The sequence below is a fragment of the Leuresthes tenuis genome, unplaced genomic scaffold (genome assembly GCF_036924035.1).
Source record: "Leuresthes tenuis unplaced genomic scaffold, fLeuTen1.0.hap1 SCAF_22, whole genome shotgun sequence".
NCBI classification, from domain to species: Eukaryota; Metazoa; Chordata; class Actinopteri; order Atheriniformes; family Atherinopsidae; genus Leuresthes; species Leuresthes tenuis.
In genome coordinates this window covers 7,731,491-7,755,603 of record NW_027325376.1, presented here as the reverse complement: position 1 = coordinate 7,755,603, position 24,113 = coordinate 7,731,491, and the positions used below count along the sequence as shown (strand labels likewise).

General features: G+C 38.9%; 2 protein-coding genes across 6 annotated transcripts in view; one reads left to right on the top strand and one right to left on the bottom strand.

The window, feature by feature from the left end:
- Positions 1–674: 674 nt before the first annotated feature.
- The window catches only part of dctn6 (dynactin subunit 6), a 34,693-nt gene continuing 11,254 nt past the window's right edge, over positions 675–24,113 (bottom strand). For 2 of the 3 annotated variants that reach the window (XM_072376998.1, XM_072376997.1), the window contains exons 2-8: positions 7,440–7,762; positions 2,219–2,283; positions 1,998–2,103; positions 1,824–1,912; positions 1,486–1,533; positions 1,149–1,291; positions 675–1,055 (exon numbers count right to left, since the gene is read on the bottom strand). In XM_072376998.1, the coding sequence (XP_072233099.1) occupies positions 957–1,055; positions 1,149–1,291; positions 1,486–1,533; positions 1,824–1,912; positions 1,998–2,103; positions 2,219–2,283; positions 7,440–7,516 (627 nt within the window). In that variant the 5' untranslated portion in view covers positions 7,517–7,762 and the 3' untranslated portion in view covers positions 675–956. Of the gene's footprint in view, positions 1,056–1,148; positions 1,292–1,485; positions 1,534–1,823; positions 1,913–1,997; positions 2,104–2,218; positions 2,284–2,548; positions 2,658–7,439; positions 7,763–24,113 lie in introns of those variants that run through there. The other variant, XM_072376999.1, reaches the window with a different exon arrangement.
- LOC140282404 (zeta-sarcoglycan-like) overlaps positions 5,186–24,113 on the top strand; it is a 35,366-nt gene continuing 16,438 nt past the window's right edge. For 2 of the 3 annotated variants that reach the window (XM_072376996.1, XM_072376994.1), the window contains exons 1-3: positions 5,218–5,510; positions 14,022–14,216; positions 18,874–18,975. In XM_072376996.1, coding sequence (XP_072233097.1) covers positions 5,472–5,510; positions 14,022–14,216; positions 18,874–18,975 — 336 coding nt within the window. In that variant the 5' untranslated portion in view covers positions 5,218–5,471. Of the gene's footprint in view, positions 5,511–14,021; positions 14,217–18,873; positions 18,976–24,113 lie in introns of all 3 variants that reach the window. The other variant, XM_072376995.1, reaches the window with a different exon arrangement.

Genomic DNA, 24,113 nt, shown 5'->3' with positions numbered 1-24,113 from the left:
CGCCCGGGGGGGCTTAGACACGAGAAGGGGAGCAAAAGGCATTATTCAGAAATGCCATTTGGAACCACACCCATGGCAATTATAATAAACTGTGATCCATGTGGAATTCCCACTGTACCCACTATACCAAGCCCTGGAGCGAGGGCAACGCCTGCCACCATCAAAGAAGGGGGCATCACTACTCCAAAGTAGTTGCCTTCCACTTCCCCTTTTTTTATTTTTAGGCAGTACTGGCCTTTATTTGAGAGTTGCTAAACAGGACAGAGGACAGAGAGACAGAGAGGAGCCACGACAAGGATTTGAACCTGGTCTGGCTGCTTTGAACAGCTCCAGCCTCTGTACATGAGCTAGCACCCTTATTATTGCCCTTTTAAATGAGAAATAACTGTATACTCATTCAGGAGGTCACTTAATCTGGAGGGACCATTTTTAGCACTGTAACTTGAAAAATGTATTATATTTAGCACATATACAAAAAAAATAGAGAATATTTCTATCTTTAGACATAAAGATGAATACTTCTTCACTTGGATATGATTCATCACCTGACGAAACAATGCCTTCAGACTGGAAAGCAAAGAGAGTGCAAACAGTTGCTCAGTAGTGCCTCCTTTTGGTCCTTAAATATAAGACATTTAAAACCAGCGAGTTGAAATCAAATATTCACCATAATGTTCATGGAATAACTGATTTAATTTCATTTGAACATTTATGAATATATATGAATGCAACACGTTAAAATGAATAGCCAGTGTAAAAGTACAAATTTAGGAGCAAAAGATTCCATAAGCAGTCATAAAATATGGTCTAAAAGCAAGGTGCGTAAGTGTATGATGGTCATTTTCTGTGCGAGAAGTAATCCAAAAGACTTTAGGAACACGTGTTAAGAGAAATTAATGATCTTCAGGTGTCTGTGTGTGCAGATGCTTCAGGTTAATTCTGGATCCACCACTGTATTAGTTTCTAACAGGTGTGCTGCTTCCTTTCACCGTCTTCTTCAGGTGGTGGTAGTTGGGGAGAATCTTCATGAGGAAGTCGAGCTGCAGAGTCTGAGGCTGTGGGGGGGGCAAATCCATCACTGGTCACACTTGTGTTCACACAAGTCAGAAAGGTTTTTGAGACACACAGAAGGATAGAAAGGAACTGACCTGTGGCTTTTCACTCTGCACACGCCTGATGCAGTTTGAGCCGTACACGACCGTGTTCTCCGGCACAACCTCACACGTGTTGACCTGGCAGCACGCTCCGATGATGCAGCCGCTGGTCAGGATCACGTTTCTCCCAAGGTCAGCTTGGGTTTGATATCAGAAAAAGCTGCATTTTATTTAAAAAAATACACTACAATAAAGTTGAAAATTAGTTTCATGGCAGTAACTCATTTTCACATGATTTTTGCATCAGTTTGATCATCATGTGTCAGGTATAAATTTACAGTATTGGCCAATGAACATTACACATATCATGACAGACGACTGGAATACTCACCCTTGGACTCAATCACATTATTGTCTCCAACTTTCAAAGCTTGAGAGACTGTGGCAGATTTAAGGATTTTCAACCAGTACATTGAAACAATTAATAGTCACTGCAAATTATAAGCGTTCAATAACCTGATTGTCTTTTTTTAAACACATAATAATCGTGTGTCTCACTGTATACAAATTGAAGAACTGTGATGAAAACGTGTACAAAGCAGGACAAAAAAAAAAGAAAATTAGTGATTGTGTTAGTGCTCTCTGGTGCATGTCTGTAACACATCTGGTATTCCTGCAGAAGAACATAAAGTCAGATCTATATAGAGATGTGTTAGCTGTAAAGGATACCACATCCAACTTCAAACACATTGTTGGTTCCGATGGTCATGGTCTTGGGCTCAACTCCCTCTGTGTCTGGCATTATATTCTCAGGATAACTACAGACGACACACAATAAACCAGATAAATGAAAGGGTAACGTGCACATAAGGAATTTAACGGTAAGCTACAACACACGCCTGCCTGTTAATAATAAGCGCTTGCTCCTCTATCAGATTACCCTCCCCAATAATTATGGGCCCTGCATCTGCTATGATCCGAGCTTTGGGGTGGACGACTGTCCGGGCACCTGTGAGGGCAAAAAATTCAAAAATAAATACAAATTTTTTCGGAGCACAAAACCGTACGGTAACACATATATAGCTGTAATTTTAAAAAAAAAAAGAAAAAAGAAAACGTCTCACCAATGGTCACATCTCCTCTTATCTCACTCTCAACACACACAACAGCTCCAGCTGCGATTTTAGCGCTGCAACACACACATTTTATACAGAATAATGACAAAATGACAAAAGCAACCCAGTAAGAATCAAATAATGATACCGGTGTCTTATCCTAACCACTAGCTGATTTATTAGACTCGATAACACCATAATATAGGTTATAAATATGGCTCCAACCGCCATCGGTGATCTTCCGAGATTAACAAACGATTAGATGAGATTTTAATTTCCTGAGAGCTATGACAGTGTCAAAATACGCTTATCACACAAACAATTGAATCATAGATATACCTTTTCTGTGCCATAATTTGCTTGGCGTCTGACATCCTTGCGCTTGTGAATTGATTGGTCGATAATCGATTGTTAAACCTTCAGACGTGGAGCTCGGGATTGATTGCATTTGCCTGGCCAGCACTTTGCTGCCCCCGATTGTCGTTTTGAAATTACTGCAACGAAAGGCCCTTTTTAAGGTTGCTTACATTTTTATTAATAATATGCAGCCTGAAGTATTTTCAGTTTTAGTCTTTTGGTGATTAACATATTAATTTTTTTTAGTTTAAGATGTCTGACTTTTAGTTTCTTTGTTCTTATCAGTTTCAGTGTTATTTCTTTAATTGGAAGAATTGGCTTGAAAGTTTTGGAAAGACTAAAAATACAAAGCCTTTATAAGTGATATTCACTCACAAGTCAAATAAAAAAATGCCTCCTTGAGTTTTGTTGTCAAATTCACCAAATTGACAGCATTAAATATGCGTGTCTATCTTAATTGAGTTACCTGTGTGAGTCAAGACTATTATCACAGATGATTTTTTTTTCACCAGATCTGGCTTTCATTTATCTATTCTTTTCATTTTAAGCTTGGTTTGAGAACCTTGCTGGAAACTCAAAGTGTAAAACAATACCCACACTCTGTACAATTGTGAGGATAGATAGTCACTAAGACAACTCAGATCGTTCAGTGTGTAAGAGGCAGGACATCTTCCACCATCAGTGTCACAGATGTCAGCAGGATGAATCAACTCATCCATAAGGCTGGAAAAATCCTTGGACTGAACCCACTGAGGTTAGTAATTGACAGGGGTCACAGAACAAATGGCTCTCCATCATGGTCAACCCATCCCACCCAGTCACACACACAACAGAGACAGCAGAGCTCATCCTCCAGCAGACTCATCCAGCTCAGCTGTAAAAAAAAAAAAGAAAAACTTTGGTCATACCATCCACCATTTCATAGTACAACAACTCAGCTCTGCATCAGGTGAACACACCAATTCCCTCCACATCTGTATGCACTGCTACTGTAACTATATAAATATGTAAAGTCTTATTGTCATCGGTCGCACTGCCTCTGCTGTCCTTATTTACGGTTTAATTGTTGCTTTCCATTGGTTGCGCTGATTAATGCTTTATAATTAACATCCAAACTTTTATATCTTTTGAAATAAATTAATTCAATTTTCTACTCGTCGTTGGCTGTCCTTATTGTTACATTCTTTTGCATGTTAGTACATATCATCCTTGTCTTTTGCATTGTTAGTTTACCACATTGTTTGCAGCTGTGGCAAAATAATTTCCCTTGTGGAACCCATAAAGTATCTATCTGTCTCGCTTGTCTTTTTAGATAATGATGTATAAGCGCCGTCCATCTTTTCCTCTTACTGCAGTGTGGCTGCGCCTCCTACAGGGTGCAACAACTACAAGTGAATGAGCGTCTTTGTCCCCGACTGAGAGGATTCTCCACCGGTGTAAGGTGTCTCCTCTGAAATGTGTGTTAATTCATCCCAATGTCATGCAGCAGGTCTGTTGTCTTTAAAGTTACCCTCTAATGAACATTACACTACTTTTGCTGCTGGGTGTTAGTTTCCAACAACCTAGCCGCCAAGTTTTTTTCTTTTACCCTTTAACCATCGCATCCTCTGATGAATAGGATTTGATTTCTGTGAAGCGACTCACAGTTCACTATGACAAAACCGGAAACAGGATCAGATCACACTTTCAGAATATAAGTATCTGCTTTACGAACATAGCTTCGGTCCAAAATGGATGTATTTTGCTTCTTTTGCATTTACAGTCAAATTAGAGCATCTTCATAAAGCAGAAATGTCACACACTACAGCTGAGTTGTATATATATTCAACAACAAATATAATATTTTTTGCACATACATCTGCCCTTTAAATACAGGGTGACCAACTCAAAAGTGTTAATCTCCCATTTTCAATGTTCATAAAAATGAAAAAAGAACAAAAGAACAAAATAACTGTTCTTAAGTTGCCACTGAATGCAAAAACAAATGTTTTGCAATCCACTAACAACCAGAGAGGGGTAACTCACTTTGATATACAGCAGAACATATTCAGAAATTAGAATTGGTCAAAACAAAGTACTGTTCTAAGTAAGAAAGAAAGAAAATGCTGGAATAAGTGTATGCGGGTGTATTTTAAAACTTTAATAGATGGAATGAAGAAATCCTTGGCAGAGCAATTACAGTATTTTATTTCCAAACATAACTGGGGCTGATTATCATTGTTCCTTTGTGATCAAATAATAGAATCATTTATTGAATGCATGTGATTCTGGACTGCAAAATCTTGACAACACAAAGGTGATTTTCATAAGCAGAAGAAGAAGAATAAACCCAGATGCCAATATGCTTATAGTGAAATAAGCATAAAATAAGACTTCCAGTCATTATGGAGCATATTCACAGATGGCTTTTTCTCTCCAAAAATACTAATTCAGATGTTTTTACCTCTTCTCACTCAGAATATGTCTCCAACCTGAGCAGAAGTCTAATCTATGAATCAGAATAAGTGGACACACGTGCGTGAGGCCCTACAGCTGGAACGGCAGTTTATGCTCAGGTTATGGTTTCATATTCATTTGAAATTCCGTAGAGGAAGCGCTGTGCGTCATTACGTCGTACTTATCGACGGCTGAGTTTCTGAGGGAGAGCGAGTCGGAAAGTGAGTATCGGACGTGAGCACCTGAGCCCGCATATCACTATTAGACTGCAGTCGTGTACAGTTGAACACATTAACAATATCTACGTTAATGATATCACACATGTATTTGATGAGCGCTTTTTTTCTCTCTTATTTTAATGAGATTCAAAAACTGTTGTCAGCGACCGAGGCGGGATTGATTCTCGTGCATTTATCGGGCTCGTGGCAACTTTGTGGAAATATGTAACTGTGACAAATGAAGATATAAAATGGAGCAGTCGGCTACCCTCGATATAGAGACACTCAAGGTAAGGTTTGACAGAAAAAAAAGTGTTTGTTTGCCCAATTTTGAATAGAAAGTGACGGATTTATTGACGGATAATATTTATTTTTGCGGATATTCATGTCGAGCGACAAGAAGAGTTTGAGCAACCATGTCCTGCTGGATTGGGGAGTAGTTGTCTGTTTGTTTAATATTCATTTTAATTTTATTGTGTTTTATCCAGCTGTCCAAACTCGAGTTAATCATCGGCCCTCTGCAACAGGTCCCGACCACCTCTCCCCCCCCCTTCAACAGTGTCATTAAAAATCTCATCTAATTAAAGATGAATGGAAACTGTCCGCGTTTCTCTCCAGGCAGGAGTATGATTAATAGCACCTGACCAGTGTTCAAACACTTCAGGAAGCCTGCCTGGAGTCTTTTTTTTCTTTTCTTATATATTTCTCTCTTGCACCATACCTCATACTGTATTCATTCTCCTCTTCAAGAATCACAGTAATGTGACAGCCTATGAATATTCTCCCTGCATGCTTTCTCATTATCATTCCAGTCTAGCAAGGGAGGCAGTAACCTCTGGGTACAGCATGTGCATCTAGTCTCCAGGCTGCAGTGCAAAGGAAAAGAAAAGAGAGGCAGCAACATGTCTGAAATCTGCACAGCAGATCTTCTGTGACTTGGCTGTCAGGTCCACCTTTTGGCCCTCTTCTGTCTCGCACACAAACACGCAGCTCTGAGCTTAGTGGTTTGGTCACGCTTATCAGTCAAGAAATCACGCCAGCTGAAACTGGCTCTTTGCTGATCCAACACTTCAGTGGTAAGTCTGCAAGTTTGTCTCATGGCCAATTTGTCATGTTTTATGAGTACTGTGCTTTGTTGAGTTCCAGCAAGGTGCTTTGAAAGTGTTAAGAGCTGTCTCTCTTATCTAATTAAAACAGAGGCTTTGTCCGGGATGCTTTGTGACATTACATTTGTTGATAATGCTCTGTTCAATCTGGCACTACTGATGTGCATTCAACTGATGAATGCAAATGACGCCTATGGGGTGCAGACCAAAATGGCCCTGTTGGCTCTCTAAGGATTTACTGGGGATTAGCAAAGAGAGCTAGTTTACTGTAGGGAAGTGTTTGTCTGTTTACATCAGCAGTTTGTCATCTTCTTCCCCTGCCACCAATCACTGTGGAGGGAACTGACAGAGCTGCAAGCGTCTGAGACTTAAAACCAGCTCGTGACTTTAATAAACAGAGATAAAGAAATACCACAGAGGTTTTTGCACACTTTGTGTTGCCGAGTACAGATATTTTCTTGATAAAAGCGTCATCAAAGCAGGGCTGTAAGTGACAGTGAATGGAAATTCTCTCTGAAAAACCTTTAAAAGGGCCTGTGATGTTCAGTGTTGTTGTTGAACTGCTGTTCCCCTTTGTTGCACTGGACTTATTTTCAGGTCACTCTTCTCCGCTGGTCTCATACTTATAGTTGAGTTGCCTTGCTTTGAGGTAAAAAGAGGTGCACAGCCATCCATCAATCATCCGTACATCAGGAAAAGGCAATGCAAGCGTTTAAGCCATTGTGACAAACTCCACTGCTATTGTAGCGCCATCCGAGATTAAGGAGCCACAAAAATTGGATTTCACATGAAAGAGGAATGACTATTGACAGCGGCACCCTCTTCCACATGCTTTATTGTCAACAATGAGAAATGGTAACATTAATGCATAGAGTTACGCTCTAAGCAGTAGAATTGGCTTTCCCAGTTACAGTTTTGCTATCAGGTCTCTTTAATTAGTCTGTCTGTCAAAATAGAATGCTCACAGAGCCTAAATAGGTGTTTTCATACTTTATGTGAGACTTTGAGCATAATTATGTCCATCTACTTTCCCACCGACCTCAGCTGTGCGCATGTGCACAATGGATGAGCAAAAGATACACAATCATTAGTGCGCCTCAAATGTTTTCTTACCTCCAGCTGAGGCAGCCTTGTGGGACTCCAGTGGCACTGTTGAGCGAGAGAGCACCCGCTGATTTGCTGATTAACATTATCAAGCATTAATAACGTCTCATTTTCTTTCATTAGAAGCTTCTCAGATGTATTTCGCTGCCTCGGCAGCATGTCACCACTTGATCAAAGCAGCATATAGAATATCACCCTCTATGCTAATTGGTGAAGATGAGATGTGGTGGTGGTAGGAAGAGGACTGTTGGGTAATTGCTGGCTTATTGGTGGCTTTGGCTGGATCGAGATGTAAGGACTGTAGACAAAGCTCTGTAGATGCCATTTTCCCCCTGAGGCAAAGGGAAAAGTGAGAGATCTCAGTGCAAACACACACAAATGGGACTGATGAGGCAGTAATTTCAAAGAAAAATACGACTGCAAGAAATTTGTGAGGATGTTTTCAACGTATTGTGCGATCTGGAGAGATGTTTTTTATGGCTTAACTCTACCTTGGAGAAGGAAGCTATTGTGTAGGTGTTTCTTTTTCTAGAAACTGTATTTACTGATGACTGTACTTGGTAACACATCTGAGTGGATTTTAAACACATTTGTTCATGATGAGTGCTGCAGAACATGCTGCGTTTTGATCATTTCATCACAGAAAGCTCTCACTGACTTTTTAAACAAGCCTTTATGAATGTGAATCGTAAACACTTAAACGTTCAGGATGAGAGGACAGTTTCCAGTTCAGCAATTAGTCTGAGTGGAGTGGAAAAAGTGGATTTTACAAACAGATACTTTTTGTTGTTATGACATTAATGTTTTATGATTTTCTTTCTCTTTAACAGATCAAGACTTTTAACACATTTATGCAGTACTTGTCATCCCTTAATACATGATTCATCTTTTTCAGTCATATTCATACAATATTCATTTTTCAACAGAAAAAAAACAAGAATTTGTGGCTTTTGTTGTTTTTTAAATGAGCACAAGGTGAACATTTACCCACTTTTCTCTCACTTACATATTAACTCAATGCTGATTAACTTTACTAAATGTATTTGACCTTAAGCTGAGTTCATGCTGCAGAATTTTAAAACATAGCTGTCAGAAACACATGTTGGAGGTAGCAAACAAATATCTAAGATCTGAGGTAAAACAGCCTTCCATCGGCCATCACCCTTTAGCAATGTGTTCACACATTAGGCTCACGGACACCGAGGCGGTTGGGGAGGAGCTACAGCCAATGAGAGCACATCACACAGGAAATATGATGAAAAGCTTGGTGAAAAAAACTGTAGCGAGAACACAGTCGCCTCTTTAATGTTTCCAGCATGCGATATCACACAGCCCAAGAGAACCTGCTGGTTTCAATCAACAACCAGGTGACCAAAAAAGATTGAATCACACAAGCTACTCATATTATATTGTAACGTTAATGATGGAAGAGATTTGTGTGTGTGACAGCTGAAACTACTGATAAAGCTCAACTCAACATATCAGGGTTTAGGTCTGGCAAAGAATCTTGAGTATTTAACCCCCAGAGTGAAACCACTACGACTAAAAAACTCTGTTGCAAGTATGGCTGGAGAAAAAGAACTTTTTTTAAGTTTGTGTTGTTTAAATTGGTGAAAATTGGATTAGCTCCAAACTGAGAGTGCTCTGCAGATACTACTTCACACAACCTCATTTTAAAAGATATCCTTTAAGTCATAAATTGAATAAATTAGAACCTTGCCAGTCAGGCTTAAGTAGCAGAAAGGGGACCACATCTTGAATGGCATCATTCATGGCAGCTTCTATTAGCTAACATAGAAACGTTTGACATTGGACGGACAAAGTTTGCAGCGGATGAAATGGACGAAGAAAAAAAAGTCCTGGAGAACAGTTTTGTAGTTGAATTGTTTGAACACCTTGAGCAGACATCTTTGCTGGATAAAAGTTAGGATATTCAACTCAACGAATAATGTAGCAAATGTGGTGGTAGCATCATGCTGTGGGACTGTCTTGCTCCAAGTGGAGCAGGAAGAAAGCACAAAATGGATGGAATAACGGAGATGACAACTACATCAGAATTCTCCAGCATTAACTCAAATTATATCTTAAATGTTTAAAACTTACACTTATTAAGTGGTTCAAGTACGGTTGTGTCCCCAGACACACTTTGGGGATGTGCGTCATGTGAAATGATGTCCAACAGCACAAGTTTGTTATTGGACTGGGTAAAATAGGCTTACAATAAGCTTTATATGTAGAATATAAAGTATGTATGACCTGTTTGAACTTGTGCACTGATTTGTTTAGCCAAGAATACATGTTGTGCAATAATTCTGCCCAGCAACTGGTCAAAGAAATCATTGTAAGCCCAATTTTGTGGGACATTTGAGTTCATGATCAGTGCTTTTAAACTCTTGACTAGAAGAACATTTTTCCCTTTGAGCATGTTAATGCCTTTCATTTAGACAGGTTATAGCACCGTATTTTTTAAAAGATGGAAAACAAGTGTGTGGAAAAAAATAATTTGCATGTGACAACAAGCATTCCGGATGTGAACAAACGGTGATAAATGACTTCCCAATTTTTAGCTTTTTGTCACGGCCAGGAGTCCAGTTTGGTCTGTTTTGCTCAGGATTGTGAATTTGTGGACAGTTTGCTGGCAGTTTCCAATCTTTTCGCACTCAAGTTTACTTTCAACTTCTTATAAATGGCAACATATTTCATTGTAATTTCAAATTTATTTTTTTACATCTTACTCAAATCATTGTTGGCTCCTTGGGAACCTCTTTACCCTCCTGTGGGAGTCCCATCTTACATTGTGAACCATTCACCTTGGACAATAGTGAATATTAACATTTAATAATGCTTGTCATTTCTTGTTACGGCGCTTATTTAAAGGTTTATTGTGAACACATCCACATGGTTGGTGTCAGTGCTATAATTTGCATTATTATTGCTTTATTATTGTTTTATTATTGCTTTATTTATTGTGTTCTGCTGTTGGAGTGGAAAATGCAAACCAAAGTCAGAGGTTACAGTGGGATTCTTCAGAAGATCAGATGTTAGCCGTAATATTCTCAGATTACACTGGTCTGGTGAGTTTGAATGTTTGGACTGAGATGTTGGGATTTATATACGATTGCCATATGAGTAAATTAAGGTCTGTAAAAGATTAATGCAGTTTGTTGCCCAGATAGTGGTAGCATAGCCACCAATTTTACATGTTCATCCGCTCCAGGAGTTACCTTTAAATCGCAGCCGCTCCAGGTTTTTAAATGTATGTCTTTAGGTACTGGATTTGCTTTCTTCTTCCTCAATAAAAAAAAAATAACATCAATATCTGTTTGGAGTGTCATACCTAAAGAGTGGCATGCTTGCCAGTTTACTTTGTGATCAATATTTTGAGTAGTTTACTCACATGTGCTGCAGTTACACATCTTGGTCAGTTCTGTCCAGCATGTTTGTGAGTGGCATCCTTAAATGATTGACAGTAGCCACTATGCACTGGCTTTATAAATTACCATGCTTTAGGAGGCAGAACTCCACCAAGGTAATATATGCATTAAAAGTCTGGTTAAGAAATCACAAGGTCCTCTAGTTTTGGGAACAGTGGGTTGCCATAGAAATTACAAGAGCTGAAGTTTCCCCTAGCAACAATGGATTGAAAATAGACTGACCAGCAGGGCCATAGGCTAAAATATGTTTCTGAAACGATCTAGTCTTTGTGATATAAATGTTTATGAATGTCTTTTAAATTCTAGTTAAGCGTATAATTCTGCTGGATGTTGTCCTGAAGACACCTTCAACACTGAGGAAAGTTGTGATTGTGAAAAAAACCTTGTGTGACTCAACACCGAGTGCTCATAGTCAGCCTCTGCGCTGTGCCTCTCACAATGCTGTTGTCCCTCAGCTGTAACGTACGTTAAATTGGAATCAGTGACATTTCTAGGCCAGTGATGTGGATCATTTGTATTTGCTGCCAAGTCGCAACATCTATTTGTGATACATCTGCCGCCACTTCCAGTTGTGACCCGAAGTGTTCATCCGTCTTTTAAAGAGTGGATGAAGATCAGCAGAGCTATGATTGTGTAAGACTCTTATTTGATGCATTGTGTTCTGTGTGGTCACCTGTGGTATTATGTCTCAAAATGATGTATCTAGTCATTTATGGCCTTCATAAGGATTTGGCCTCAGTGCACAACCAAACTTTACTCCACCAGAGTTTTCCTCCCACAGTTTGACTGTCTATACTTAGCAGGAAAATCCAGGGTTGCAACTACAAATTATTCTCATTATTGTTGTCTCATTATTAGTTAATCAATCAACTTAGAAAATATTACAGTGAAAAGTAGACATTTTCCCACATCTAAAGATAGCACTTGAGCTTTTTGGCATACTTCAATTAAATAATCATGAGTTGTATCCAAAGTGAAGGATTTTGGATTTGATAAATGTCTGGAAGTGCAGGTGTTTCCATAAATTCTGGAATAGCCTGAAGGATTATTTTCTTATTCTGGCTCCCACCTTTGGCCACCGTTCCACACACAGCCTGCACAGTTTTACAAAATCAGCTTCTGTGTTTCTGGTAGTATAATGACTGAAATTCATCAACTGCTCACCCTCGCAGGAGATATTGATTTGTTGCAACAACACAAAAGCTTCACAGGCTACTATTCTGAGTCCTAACTCTTAAAACGGACATTCTGTTGCATTGCTGCTTCTATAAGTTAACTAAAACCTCATCTGAACTAATAACTCAAGACGTCTACAGGATATAGTTGCTGTAATGACTTTATTTTAACCTCAGCCATTTAATCCAGGTCTTCTTGGAGAAAGTCTTCAAATTGCTGAGCTAAAGAGTATTTTCTTCCTCTTCCACAGTTAATGAGAGCCTGTCAGAAAAACCTACGATCTAATGATAGTTGCCATCAGTGTCTTATGCTAATGATATGCTGAGTGTGAATAAAGCATGTGGGGCATGACTTTCACCTTATGCATGAATTGCACATCTAGGACACCCTTGGGGGGGATTGTGCACAGGTGTATCAATTATGGATTTGCGTGTCATGCAATCGACTGATTTCAAGCACGCATGATAAATTAACATGCTGTGAAACTGAGATCTCTGGGGGAAAAAAACAACCCAAAATGATTCAATAAAACATTCTGCTGCTCCTGGATTTGTATCTATGCAAAAGTGTGTGATGTGCAACTTGATATAAGCCGATTCTCACATTGGCTGAGTGGAACAGTTTAGAGCTCAGCCAGCCTTTCACTCTGTGACTGGGAGTTTCATACCGTCAGCCTGCAGTCACGATCAGCTGGAGAACAGCAACTGCTCGCCAGAGCCTGGACAGCTGCAGTTGATGAACATCAATTTCTTTGATTTCAAATCAGAGCTACTGTGTAGCAGCTTCTCTGTGGCTGGCAGGCACTTACTTAGTCTGCTTGAACATTTTGCTGGTATTCAATTTAGACTTTTTGACTTTCTTATTATCCAGTTGGAAATGTTTGATGAATGTTTAGGGGAGAAACTGCTAGATATTTGGATATGACGTGAACTTGTGTTCTCTCTTGTGTTCTCCTAAGAGACATCCCTTCTCTAAGTCTTGGACTTTTTGCTGGTGGCTACGGTCCTTGTTGAGTTTTATTTCTGGAGCCTCATACAGCCAGCTTAATGTAAATGGAATATTTGACTGATTGTTGAGCTGTAACCTTGTAAAGGTTTCAGCTCGAGCAGAGAGGTAAATAGACCGGCTGCAGAAAGCTGTCACTCATGTTTTTCTTTTTCCTTTTTTAAGCAGCGGAATGACAAAATGTCAACAAGTAATTAGCACTGAAAACAAAGCTGTGACATGTTATTAAATCCATACAAATGACTTTTTATCGTAAAGAACATAAATGCAAACGAAAAGGTCAAGGATAATGTTTTCCAGACTTTAACTCGTATAAATCCCTTTGATTAGCTCATTAGTATCCAGATTTTGGCTGAAGATTTATGTTCATTGACTTAAAGAAGTGTGTGCTATGTAAGAGCTTTTCACTTCAGGGCCAGTTATTCCCACAATTCACTTGTAATCGATGAATCTTGACAGATGATCCCCCTTCCTTGCAGTGGAACGAAACGCACCACCGTTAAAGAATGGGCTCTTTCACTTGATGTTTCTTTTAATAGAATAGTCTCCTAAATGATGCTGTCTTCTAAGCACAATTACTATGCAACAGAGTCAGTTTAAAAAATCCAGTTGCGTTTATGTCCTCACAAAAATTGCAACAATGAAAAAAAAGATTTTTCCTTATGTGTAATTGTTATTTACTATTTTAAAACACATGTTCATAGTGTTTAACAGCTCAAAGTATCCTCTTCTCCCGCCACAGAATTACCAAACGTGGGTGTTTCAGGCTGTAGCAGCACCTCAGCAGACAATCATGCCAACCTCTCACTTATTCTTAGTGTAATGTCACTATTTTAAAGAGAGAAAATGGTGGAGTCATTTTTCTGTAGTGCTTCCAAGGTAACAGCTACTTACAACAAGTGATTGCTTCTGTGAGGATTGAATGTATCCTTGACACCAGCTAACATAAAGGTTGCTCTGTGTGTTTGTTTTCCAGATTACCCAGGAGCAGTTTATTCTTGCATCACAGTCTCTGCACCTGCAGCGACCAGGCTGTGATGCAGTTCACCCTGTGGGCCTGTATGGCTGGAGAAAAAGATGCCTCTACTTCTTCCTGCTGCTGCTGCTGGTCACCATGATTGTTAACCTGGCCCTGACTGTCTGGATCATCAAGGTCATGAATTTTTCAGTGGTGAGTTCAGCACGTCACGAAAAGTACAACCGGGTCTGTTTGGCTAAAAAAGTGCTTGTTTGTTTTTCCTTTAAAAAAGAATATAGGTAAATTAAACCATCAGTGAACATCAGATGTTAAAGCTCTTTGTTTTACTTTATGTCATCAACTTAAATTGAATTACCATTCAAAGTGTGGGCACTCCTTTGACCCAAATTTCACCACAGACGGTTGGAAGATTTAGCTAACACATAGGCGATGACTCATAAGAAGGAAACCAGAACTGTGTTCTCCTCACAAAAGTGAAGACATCACAAATATAGAAGCAGCATATTTGGATGTGCTGCAACCTTGATTCACACCACAATCATACTCCATAAAAGATACAGGATATGTCTAAAATCTGAAAGCTCTGCTACTCTGAGCCAAGGCTACAAGGAGAGCTTAATAATACCATTGCTACAAATAAAGTTTGTCCAGTTAATAAATCCAAGGTTGAAAACACTTCTTCCATCTACACAAAAGCACTAAAGGTTCTTTGAATAGAAAATTGATTGAAAATATTTTTTTGTAAACCATTCCGAAGAATATTACACCATTGCTTTAGTCTTTATATAGATGGATACATGGAACATTTTATGACCAGTTAATCCAGAAATGAGGTTCTTCGGAAAATCTTTCTTGATTCCATTTTGCACATTGGGGTTGTGTGTCTCGCAGTGAGTGAGGAATTGATGCTGCTCCACATTTGATATTTATTGTACAACTATGGTTATGCTTCCAACTAAAAAAAAGCAACAAAAAATATGTGATTTAATAAAGAATAGCTACTCTTTTTCATGCAAATTTAGATTTTAATATTACTAATGCTATCCATTGGTTGATTAGCATGTTGTGAAGCTCTTTTGTGAGTTATGTGAAGTCAAGTTTTACCCTTTTAGAAACATTGACAGTTTTATTGTGCAAGACAGTAATAAGGCTGTCTTGGTAAAGCCCTTTTATAGGGTTGCAGTTTATGATGATGGTATTATAAATCTTAATGCCAGAACAGAAAATATTGTCCTTTTCCTGCAAGAAGCATTTCTGATGTGTAGAATAATCAAAATGAAACAAACCCCAGGATCTGACCCAAGTATTTCATTTAGTTTCTTTTGGTCGCACTTCTATGCAAGTAATGGCAATGCCAGTGTTTTCTACTGTAGTTTTAATGTCAGTAAAGACTTATTTTAAAACAATTATCTAAAACCTGAGGGTTTCCTGGAAAACGTCAAACTGAAACATTTTCTCAGCCTCTGAAGAAACTAGAAGGATGAAATAGAAAAACATTTGAGAGGTTGAACCTTCAGCTTTTAAATTTGATATAGTGTGTCTCCAGGCTTATAAGGCATAACATTTCAATGTCATTCCAGGTCAGAACTGGTTAATATAAACACTGAGTGGAAAATGTATTCATGAAAACCAATTTGAAATAAGTTCCAGGCACCATGTCTTATGTTGCGTGTCTTTTCTCAAAGAAAAGAACCTCTAGAAAAGACTTGGCAGCTGGTCCATCTGACACTGAGATATGTTCATCACAAACAAAACAGGCTAAAGCTGTGAGCTCCTGTGACATTTTCAGGGACAATGCACACAATTTACCATTTTGTCAACAATCTCCTGATGGCAGCAGTCCCCTCTCTGTGGCTGGGGCGCCTCCTGACTATTGATATCCCTCCTTTACTCCTTCGCCTCCCATCAATCTGTGTCATGAGTAAAAGACCTTATCATTGCTGTTGGTGTTGCTTCAGAATATTTATCTCAACGCCTTAAATCTTTCAGGATTCGGCAAACTCCATTTTAAAACATGAGTAAACTTGGAGCAGCTATTGTATCCCTGCATATTCTTCTTTGTCCTGACATTGTTGTCCAGCTCACTGGTAACAATCAGTTCAAATGAGAATGCAAATAAAGAACAGTTCTCTTTAGGCAACACCTAAAGACATGTTTGAATTGTTTTGTACTTTTAATCTACACATTAAGACTTAGAGTTAGTCTATAACCTCAGAGGACATTGGCTTTGATAAAAGACTCTACCACCTAACTTACACCTGGGTATCTCATGTACAGCATCTGCAGTATCTTAAATGTGTCATCCTTGGCACTGGATAAAGGTGTATTGCCCAGTAGATTTATAAACCTCTTGACAAGCACAAATCTGCATCACAACTTTATTCTGCTTGTTAGGGCAGCTGGGTAATATTTAGTGGTCTATTTGCTTCTATATACTTATAGAAGGGTATATACTGCACCTTTCTATGGTTCAGTGGAGCTCAAGGTCTCTTCCAGGTCCCTTAACTCTGTACAACTGAGCTGTTGTAACGCCCTCCTGTTTTCTCCACCTCCCTCTGGACTATTCACATCCACTAAATCACCCCACTTCAGCACAGTAGTGACTGTAACATCTGCCTGCTGACACACAAAGACCTCCACTCTGCCCCACCCTCCGCCTGCACTCCTTTGATTTTGTTCTCCTGTCTGTTCCCAGTCCCAGTTCTCATATATGATGGAGCTCTCCCTGCTGTCGATATGCCTCTTTAAATCACTATCTCCATCCATTTGTGATGCTAGCTCTGTGGAATCTTTCAACACGTCCCTCAGGGCTGATCTGACCATACAAATCCTTACAAAGCTGTCCTCACACAACACTTTGCTCATTGTGTTGTGGTTAGGCTTAATCTTGTCTGAGTTATCTGCAACAAAAATCATGTCCTGAATTAATAGGAGGTGAAAAATAGGCCAATATCCTGCAGATTCATGCTTCATTATACATACATTATACATACATTATACATACATTATCTTTGCAATTTTGTATTATTTTAATTATATGCATTTTTTGTTGAAAGAATAGCAAGAATCTAATTTGTGTGTAAATCGCTGGGCTATTGGAGACAAAGTTTGATACAACAAGCTTAACGACTGACTTTTTGAAAAACTGTAAAATTTATTGGATGGACTTCCCCCTTCTAAGGTCAGGACATGATTTAAAATATCATCTGGTCCTTATCGAGTCTTATAATGAGATAAATCAGATGAAAAGCAAATTACGTATTATAACGTGTAAATAAACGAAAACTACATCAAAATACAATTTATCAGTCTCTGACATTGTCGAAGAGGAAGTTCTTCTTTACAACGTGGCTTCGGTTATAGTAGATTTGTGGGCATTTGTGCATCGCTCTCTTCAGGTCCCACCACAGCATCTCAGTAAGGCTGTGGTCTGAACTTTGAAAAAGACGAAAATCAAGGCGTTTAATCGTGGTCCCGTCAGACATTCTGTTGTAGATTTGCTGCTGTGTTTGGGATCATTGCACTGTTGATGACCCAATTTCAACCAAGCTTCAGAACAGATGGCCACACGTTTGACTCTGGAATACTTTGGAATACAAAGGAGTTCATGAGAAGGATAATGCCTGCAAGGTGTTCAGATACAGTGGCTGCCCAAATCATCAGCCCTCCAACACTGTGCCTGACAGCTCGTATGAGGTGTTTGTGCTGCATGCTGCAAACAGCATATTAGTCTCATCTGTCTAAAGGACATTGTTCCATGAGGTTCAGATTAAACTTTGCAAACCAAAGCCATGCTATTTTAGAGAACCTTTTTCTAATTGTACTGTCAGTAAATAAGCTAAATGAGACCTGTAGAGTCTGAGATGTACTAGGATGCCCACTCTCCGGAAGGTGTCTCAAGTGCTTTCTACTTGTAAATAATGTGTTCTTAATGTGAGGCTGTACCTAATTTTAGGTATGACATGTAAAACTTTGAGAATGAAAAAGGGTGTACTTTCTTTTTTCTCATGACTATATTTGCTGTAGAACATTGTGATATGGTGCTCCCTTTTATCAAGGCCCTCTGCAGCCAGAAATAGTCAGAAATATACAGTAGCTGGTACCTTGAACTGGCTCACCTGAATAACTATTGTATATTTGTACAATTTGTATATAATGCACTCCACTACACCAATTGAGACTGTGACCTTGGTCATTAACTAAGATTAGAACACTTTTGACAGTATACTCTAGTTTTTATTATATGTATTGTATTACAGTTTATGCATAATGACGTAGCCTGTGTGTACAGTTTAGTCCCTACAGTATGTGCATTTCCCAACTTTTACTATGCTTCTGCTTTTAATATTTTACTATTATTAAAAATGTGTTTAATGTCGTGCTGTTAAAAACCTGCAGAAAACATCATCACCTAGTGATAATCGTCCATTTATGATAATCGTCATGTTAAAAGTTTACATCAATATTAAGCCAACTCCTTTAAATGCGAATGACCATAAATTTGATTAGTTCCTTTGTCATCGCCATCAATCATCACATCACATCCACAGCTGCCACATTAGCCTAATTCTCCTCAGTTGCCTCCCACTGAAGGCAGCCTGTCAGTGTGAGGCTGAGTGTCTGTAACACTGTCACCTCCATGTAATGTCCTGCTTCTTCCCTGTCACTCAGCGCTGCTGCCTGTCCACCAGCCCGTCTGGTAGTAGCACATTCTGCTTCATCAAAATACAGTCCAGTGAGAGACAGACTTAGTTTGTCTTGCTTTTATGAAGCTACAATCCTTCGATTAGAACTGGGAAAATTTGCTCAACTCCTCACAAAATCACTGATGATCATGATTCATTTTCAGGATGGAATGGGAAACCTCCAGCTGAACGAGGATGGGATTCACCTGGAAGGAGTCAGCGAGTTTCAGTTGCCTCTCTATGTGAATGAAATTCAGTCCAGAAGGGTAAGTTGCTGTCTTCATGAACTTGGAATAACTAAGACTGACTGAAGCATATCTGAGAACCTCTTTAGTAGGACTGCAAAGCTGCAGTCAGGTATTGATCTTCCAGTGCTCAGGAAGTTATTATCAATTCATTAACATCTAAAGCCAACTTTCCTCTGAGCTCAGACTTGACAATACTTTGATGTTTCGGTATATTTGTGCCTAGATTAGAGAGATTACTTCTTCCCTTCTCTCCCAGGCTGTTGCCCCTCTCTTCCTCTGCTTGCTCATTTCCTGCTGTCCTCAAACAGTGCACTATCAGGACCTCCCATCGCCAGGAGATGGGTAATGGGCTGCTTCTTGGCTCTTCTAAGGCCACATACAACCTTTAAGAGATTACAAACGATTACAGGGGGTCCAGAAACCTCCGCAGGATTTCCAATCAAGCCTACGCAATAAATTTCCTTCTTATACTTCTTCCCTTCCTCCTCTTTGATGTTTAGTAGATTATCCAGCACAGCTTCAGCAAAAAGTTGATCCAGATTTCCTTCTCCCACACAAATCATAGTCTCAGTTGGTTCATCCCCCTTTTCAGTGATTAGGCATGGCGCAGGAAGCAATTTCAAGCACTCGAAGCAAGGGTTCCCTTTTAATTTGATTTTCCAGGGATGTCAATGGAGAAAGTGGCTCCATAGTAGATCCAATTTGCCACAGCAGAGTCCGAAACAACTCAGAATGGCCCCTTCTCGCTCTTTGATGTTTTAGTTAGAGCTAAGTGGTGATTTAAATAGATCATTTGTGTGCTTTGCAATAAAACCACCCCAAGACCATAGCAGTTGCCCAAGTTGAACAATGGGTAAAGCCAGTATTTCACTCCGTGGGACAAAACTACCTGCAGACATTTTTACTGTCTTGTTTTACAGACAGTGCTGAGCAGTGGCCACCTTATCTGCCGACACCAGAGATATTTGCAGGACAAACATCTGTATGGGTCACTCAATATATTTCACTTTTTAAGGAAATATGTCAGGTATAGAGAGCAGGGATTGCGATTATGTTGTCACCATGACAACGCACTGCGCTGCTCTTATCATCACCATTTTCATCAAAAGGCCATTAAAACAAACAGCAGTGAAAACAGTGCAGCAAATTATTTTAAAGTTAAATATGGTATATTATCAAAAAAATAAAATATATTCACATGGTCAGATTACATTTAATTAGATTAGATTTACTTTGAACATGTCAAGAAAAAAACAAAATGTAATGAGGAAACAAAGAAAGAAAATGAAAACTATAAATATACATGTACCTTCTTACTTCTTAATATGTATTAAGAAGTAATACCAATAGATAAGGAAGAAATATCATACACACTATTCGATAGTCCAACTAGGGGTTATTTAATATCTGAAATGGAGTGCAGTTATGAAGAAGTATGATACAGCAGAAGAAAGAAAATACTTTGTTGCAGCTTTTATATTCTGTAGCAGCGGTCACTGATGGTAAAATGATATTTTATTGTTACGGCTGCCTCAATGAAAATCTTATTCGTGCAATGCCCTAAATGACTATATTTGATACTCTCTTGTTCTTGTAATGGACCTTCAGAGAAAGATCTCCTTGCTGTGCAATTCTCTGCAGCTCTACAGGGTTTCTGAGTGTCTTTCTTACAGCTCGTTGTTCTGGTTCTAAGGCCTATAGCTTCGGTGTTCTGATTCACTCTTAACGCTCTGCAGCAGCAGGTAGCTGTCACTGAAATGCTGCAATGAGGCCACTGTGCACAACCTGTCCATCAAACAGCAGACAGAAAAAGGTACTGGCTCGCTAGTGGAGCATTTACCAGATAAAAAGCTAAATATTCTCTTTTGGAGTTGGTAGAAACCAAACAGCCCTAGATAGAATAGAGCTTATAACATGACTAAATGGAAGCCAAAGTTGTTTTGTATCCTCTGTGTAATCTTCTTGCTACTAGTCACACATATAACCATAATAAGGTAAAGACATGCTAACGTTGCCTTTCTGGTTTGTGTTCTGCAAAGTGGTCAAACGTAAATAGAACATACCTAACACTCAACTGTGTTTTCCACACTGGTGGCACAACATGCCAGATTCAGTGTCTGATTATAAAAAAATGACATTTACTTCCTGCTGTGCACCTCAGTGGGCGAGCCCAGATGGATGAACTAGCTCCTCTAAATCTAACAATGTGCCTTTAGTAGGGAACCTTGTGCTGCAGGGTTGATTTCTAACTGCAGGCAATTAGAGCCCTTCTCAGGCATATGTTTAAATGTAAGTTTTCAAGCAAAAATGAGCTTGTTTCTAGTACCATGAAAATACTTATAAATCCTAAATATTTATTAATACAATACAAATTTAAAGCATGCAATTGCCACACAATAGTTTTGAATACATCACATAAACTGATGTATCAGCCATTCATAAGTAAAACTTTAAATGTATTTATTGATTAATTTCTTATTATTCTAATGGTTAATACAAAGAGCTAAACTAATACAGAGTTTTTTATGCTTCCCTTATTGATTGTACATAAATTACTGTGCGTCTGTTTTTGTAAAAAGCAAAATGGAAGATTTGGTACATAATATAACTTCTTGTCATTCAAGTCATATTTGATCTTTGATCTCACTGTTTAGATAACGCATTATTCTGAATTGCTGTAGATTTCTCAAAAATGTCTTAAAGAAACGCACTAAGGAGACAAGTCTGAGTGTTTTAGAATTAGCAATTTATCTTAGACTTACCTTTCTTTTGCACATCTGTTGGAGTAATAATGTATGCTGTTGGACCAACTCTGGTCCAATTAGATTTGAAGAGCTGCAGTGAATTATTTCAGCAAAGTGGTCAGTCCATTAGGTATGTATGTGTGTATGTGTTGTAATAAATTGACGTATTTGAGTGAATTTCAGTCATGGACCATTAAGACGCAATTTATGCTAATTTATGCTAAGACCAACAGAGACTGATTTCACGGAGTACCTCCGTTCAGTTTGAATGTGTACAGAGGCAAAGAAATCAGCTGGTGGAGTCTATATCCTGCAGCTTTGACTTTTAATTCGTTTGCACATTGTGAAAGCCCACTGCTGCGAACTGCAGGTGGACATAAAGAAAGGCCAGTGATGCACAATAGCTGTGATTTCTGCAAAGGTCCAAATGAAAGAGACTTGAGTCCTTTGTTTTGTTAAGAAACGTCTTCCCAGTCGTGTGCAAAATGATTACAAAGCGGAATGATGTGGAAACATTTAACTTTTGATTCAGAAAAAGTACAGTCACTGTTACATATGTGGAAAATACATAGTGAGAGATAAATGCGAAGTGCATCTTTGAATTAAAAAAAACTGAACAGTCTCCCTGGTAAACTCTGTGGTATGAGTTAACGCAGTGCCCAGATACAGTTAATTAAATATCTGCTGTTGAGACTACTGGTTCTCTTATTATCTCCAAGGAGTCTGACTGATCTATAAATAGCAGCAGGTGCAGGTATAATTGTATTAGATTGAAACTTGTCCTTCACTCAGTCTTACCTGCTTGCATTAGATCAGTGTCAGATGATCGTAAGTATCTGCGGAGTTCCCACCTGCAGCGGACACCTTACAACATTTACCTGTTAAACTCACACAGTAAATACTGAGGACTGGTAAACTCTATTATCCTCACGCACGACTGTTTTTGTTTCAGTCTGCATATCAGACTATAATTAGAATTTAAAACGATGTTTGCAAGTACTTGGTTAGGATTACTGTTAAACCCTGAAACGTGCCCTTTAGTTTTTGTTTTATTTTCATTCTCTCGCAGAAAAGCAGCGGCATCATATAAGGCTGCTTTCCTTTCAACTGTTTCAGTGAAGGAGTGCGCCAGGCTCCTGCTCTCAGCTGTGGCGTGTTTTCATTGTATGCAGGGAGGCATCCTTTGCTTTATAGCAGCCGTGGTAATTTTTCAGTCTGATGGGGCCCAGTGCACTTACAGCAGCAGCTCCATTTATGTGCTTTCACTCTGATCTGCACTTGACCTTCGGCAACAGGCACAGTTACTAAAAATCCTTTTATGGGATCTCAGGGAAGTGTTTAGGAGAGCTTCTCAGACACGGCCCCCTCAGGAAACTGTTTAAGACCTGTAAGCTCTTTAAAGGGATAATTCAAATCAAGAATGCTAATTTCTTCATGATGATATGCTTCCTGGTGAACTTGTGTTCACAATGCGCCTTGATATTTGAAAGGAGCAAGTAGGGAATGAAAACAAACCAAATGACCTCTACAAGGTTGCTCACTGCAGAGCTGAGATAATTATTCACTTGAGATAATAATTGGCATCTCTAAGGGAAAGCTCGAAGTCAGTTGAAACTATGAGACTGCATTTCAGCATAATTATTTGCTCAAATTAGAAGCTAAAAGCCTGTAAGTGTCACTTGCATTTACAATTAATACAGCTGTAAATACATGGACATGAACTGATCATTGTGAGATAAAAGCAGATTAGAAGCTTCAGTCAACGACTGTGAGCAACACAAGAATTTGTTCTGAAAGGTTTTTATGGACGTAATATCATTTAGTCGACTTTGGAATGAACTTCATGAAGTTATATGGGCGACAGAAGTCAACACATATTCTTACCCTATTTAAAGCTATGTTACAGCTACTGTGATTTTGAACAACCTCGGCCCTTTTGAAGTGCTCTGTTAATTCTTTTGGTTTCAAAGTTTCCAGATTTTCTGATTTCCTGCATTCACCGTTTCCTTGTTTTTCCGGCTCCAACAGGCTGTGGATCTCCACCAAAACTCTCTGAAAAGCACAGTGTACACACGTAGCCACTTAGCAAGATAGTTGTTTGTCAAGGAGTGAACTAAACTCAAAACCTAGTAGGAGTGTATGTTGGGTTTAAATGTACATGGTGTTCAAAACAAATCCAAATGAATGCTAATTTAAATTTGTTTCAATATGTAAATTGACTGCTCTTTACAGCCAAATGTTAGCCATGACATTTATTTGTTAGTTTGTTCTAGTGCCTGCTGATGTCTATAAATCCATTAAAGCAGCCTCAAAATTTTGTTTACAAGTCACAATACAAATTATCATTGTGTCCCATAGCTTTTCTGCACCACTTATCCATATTCAGTTTTGCACAATAAAGCTGAATGTCTG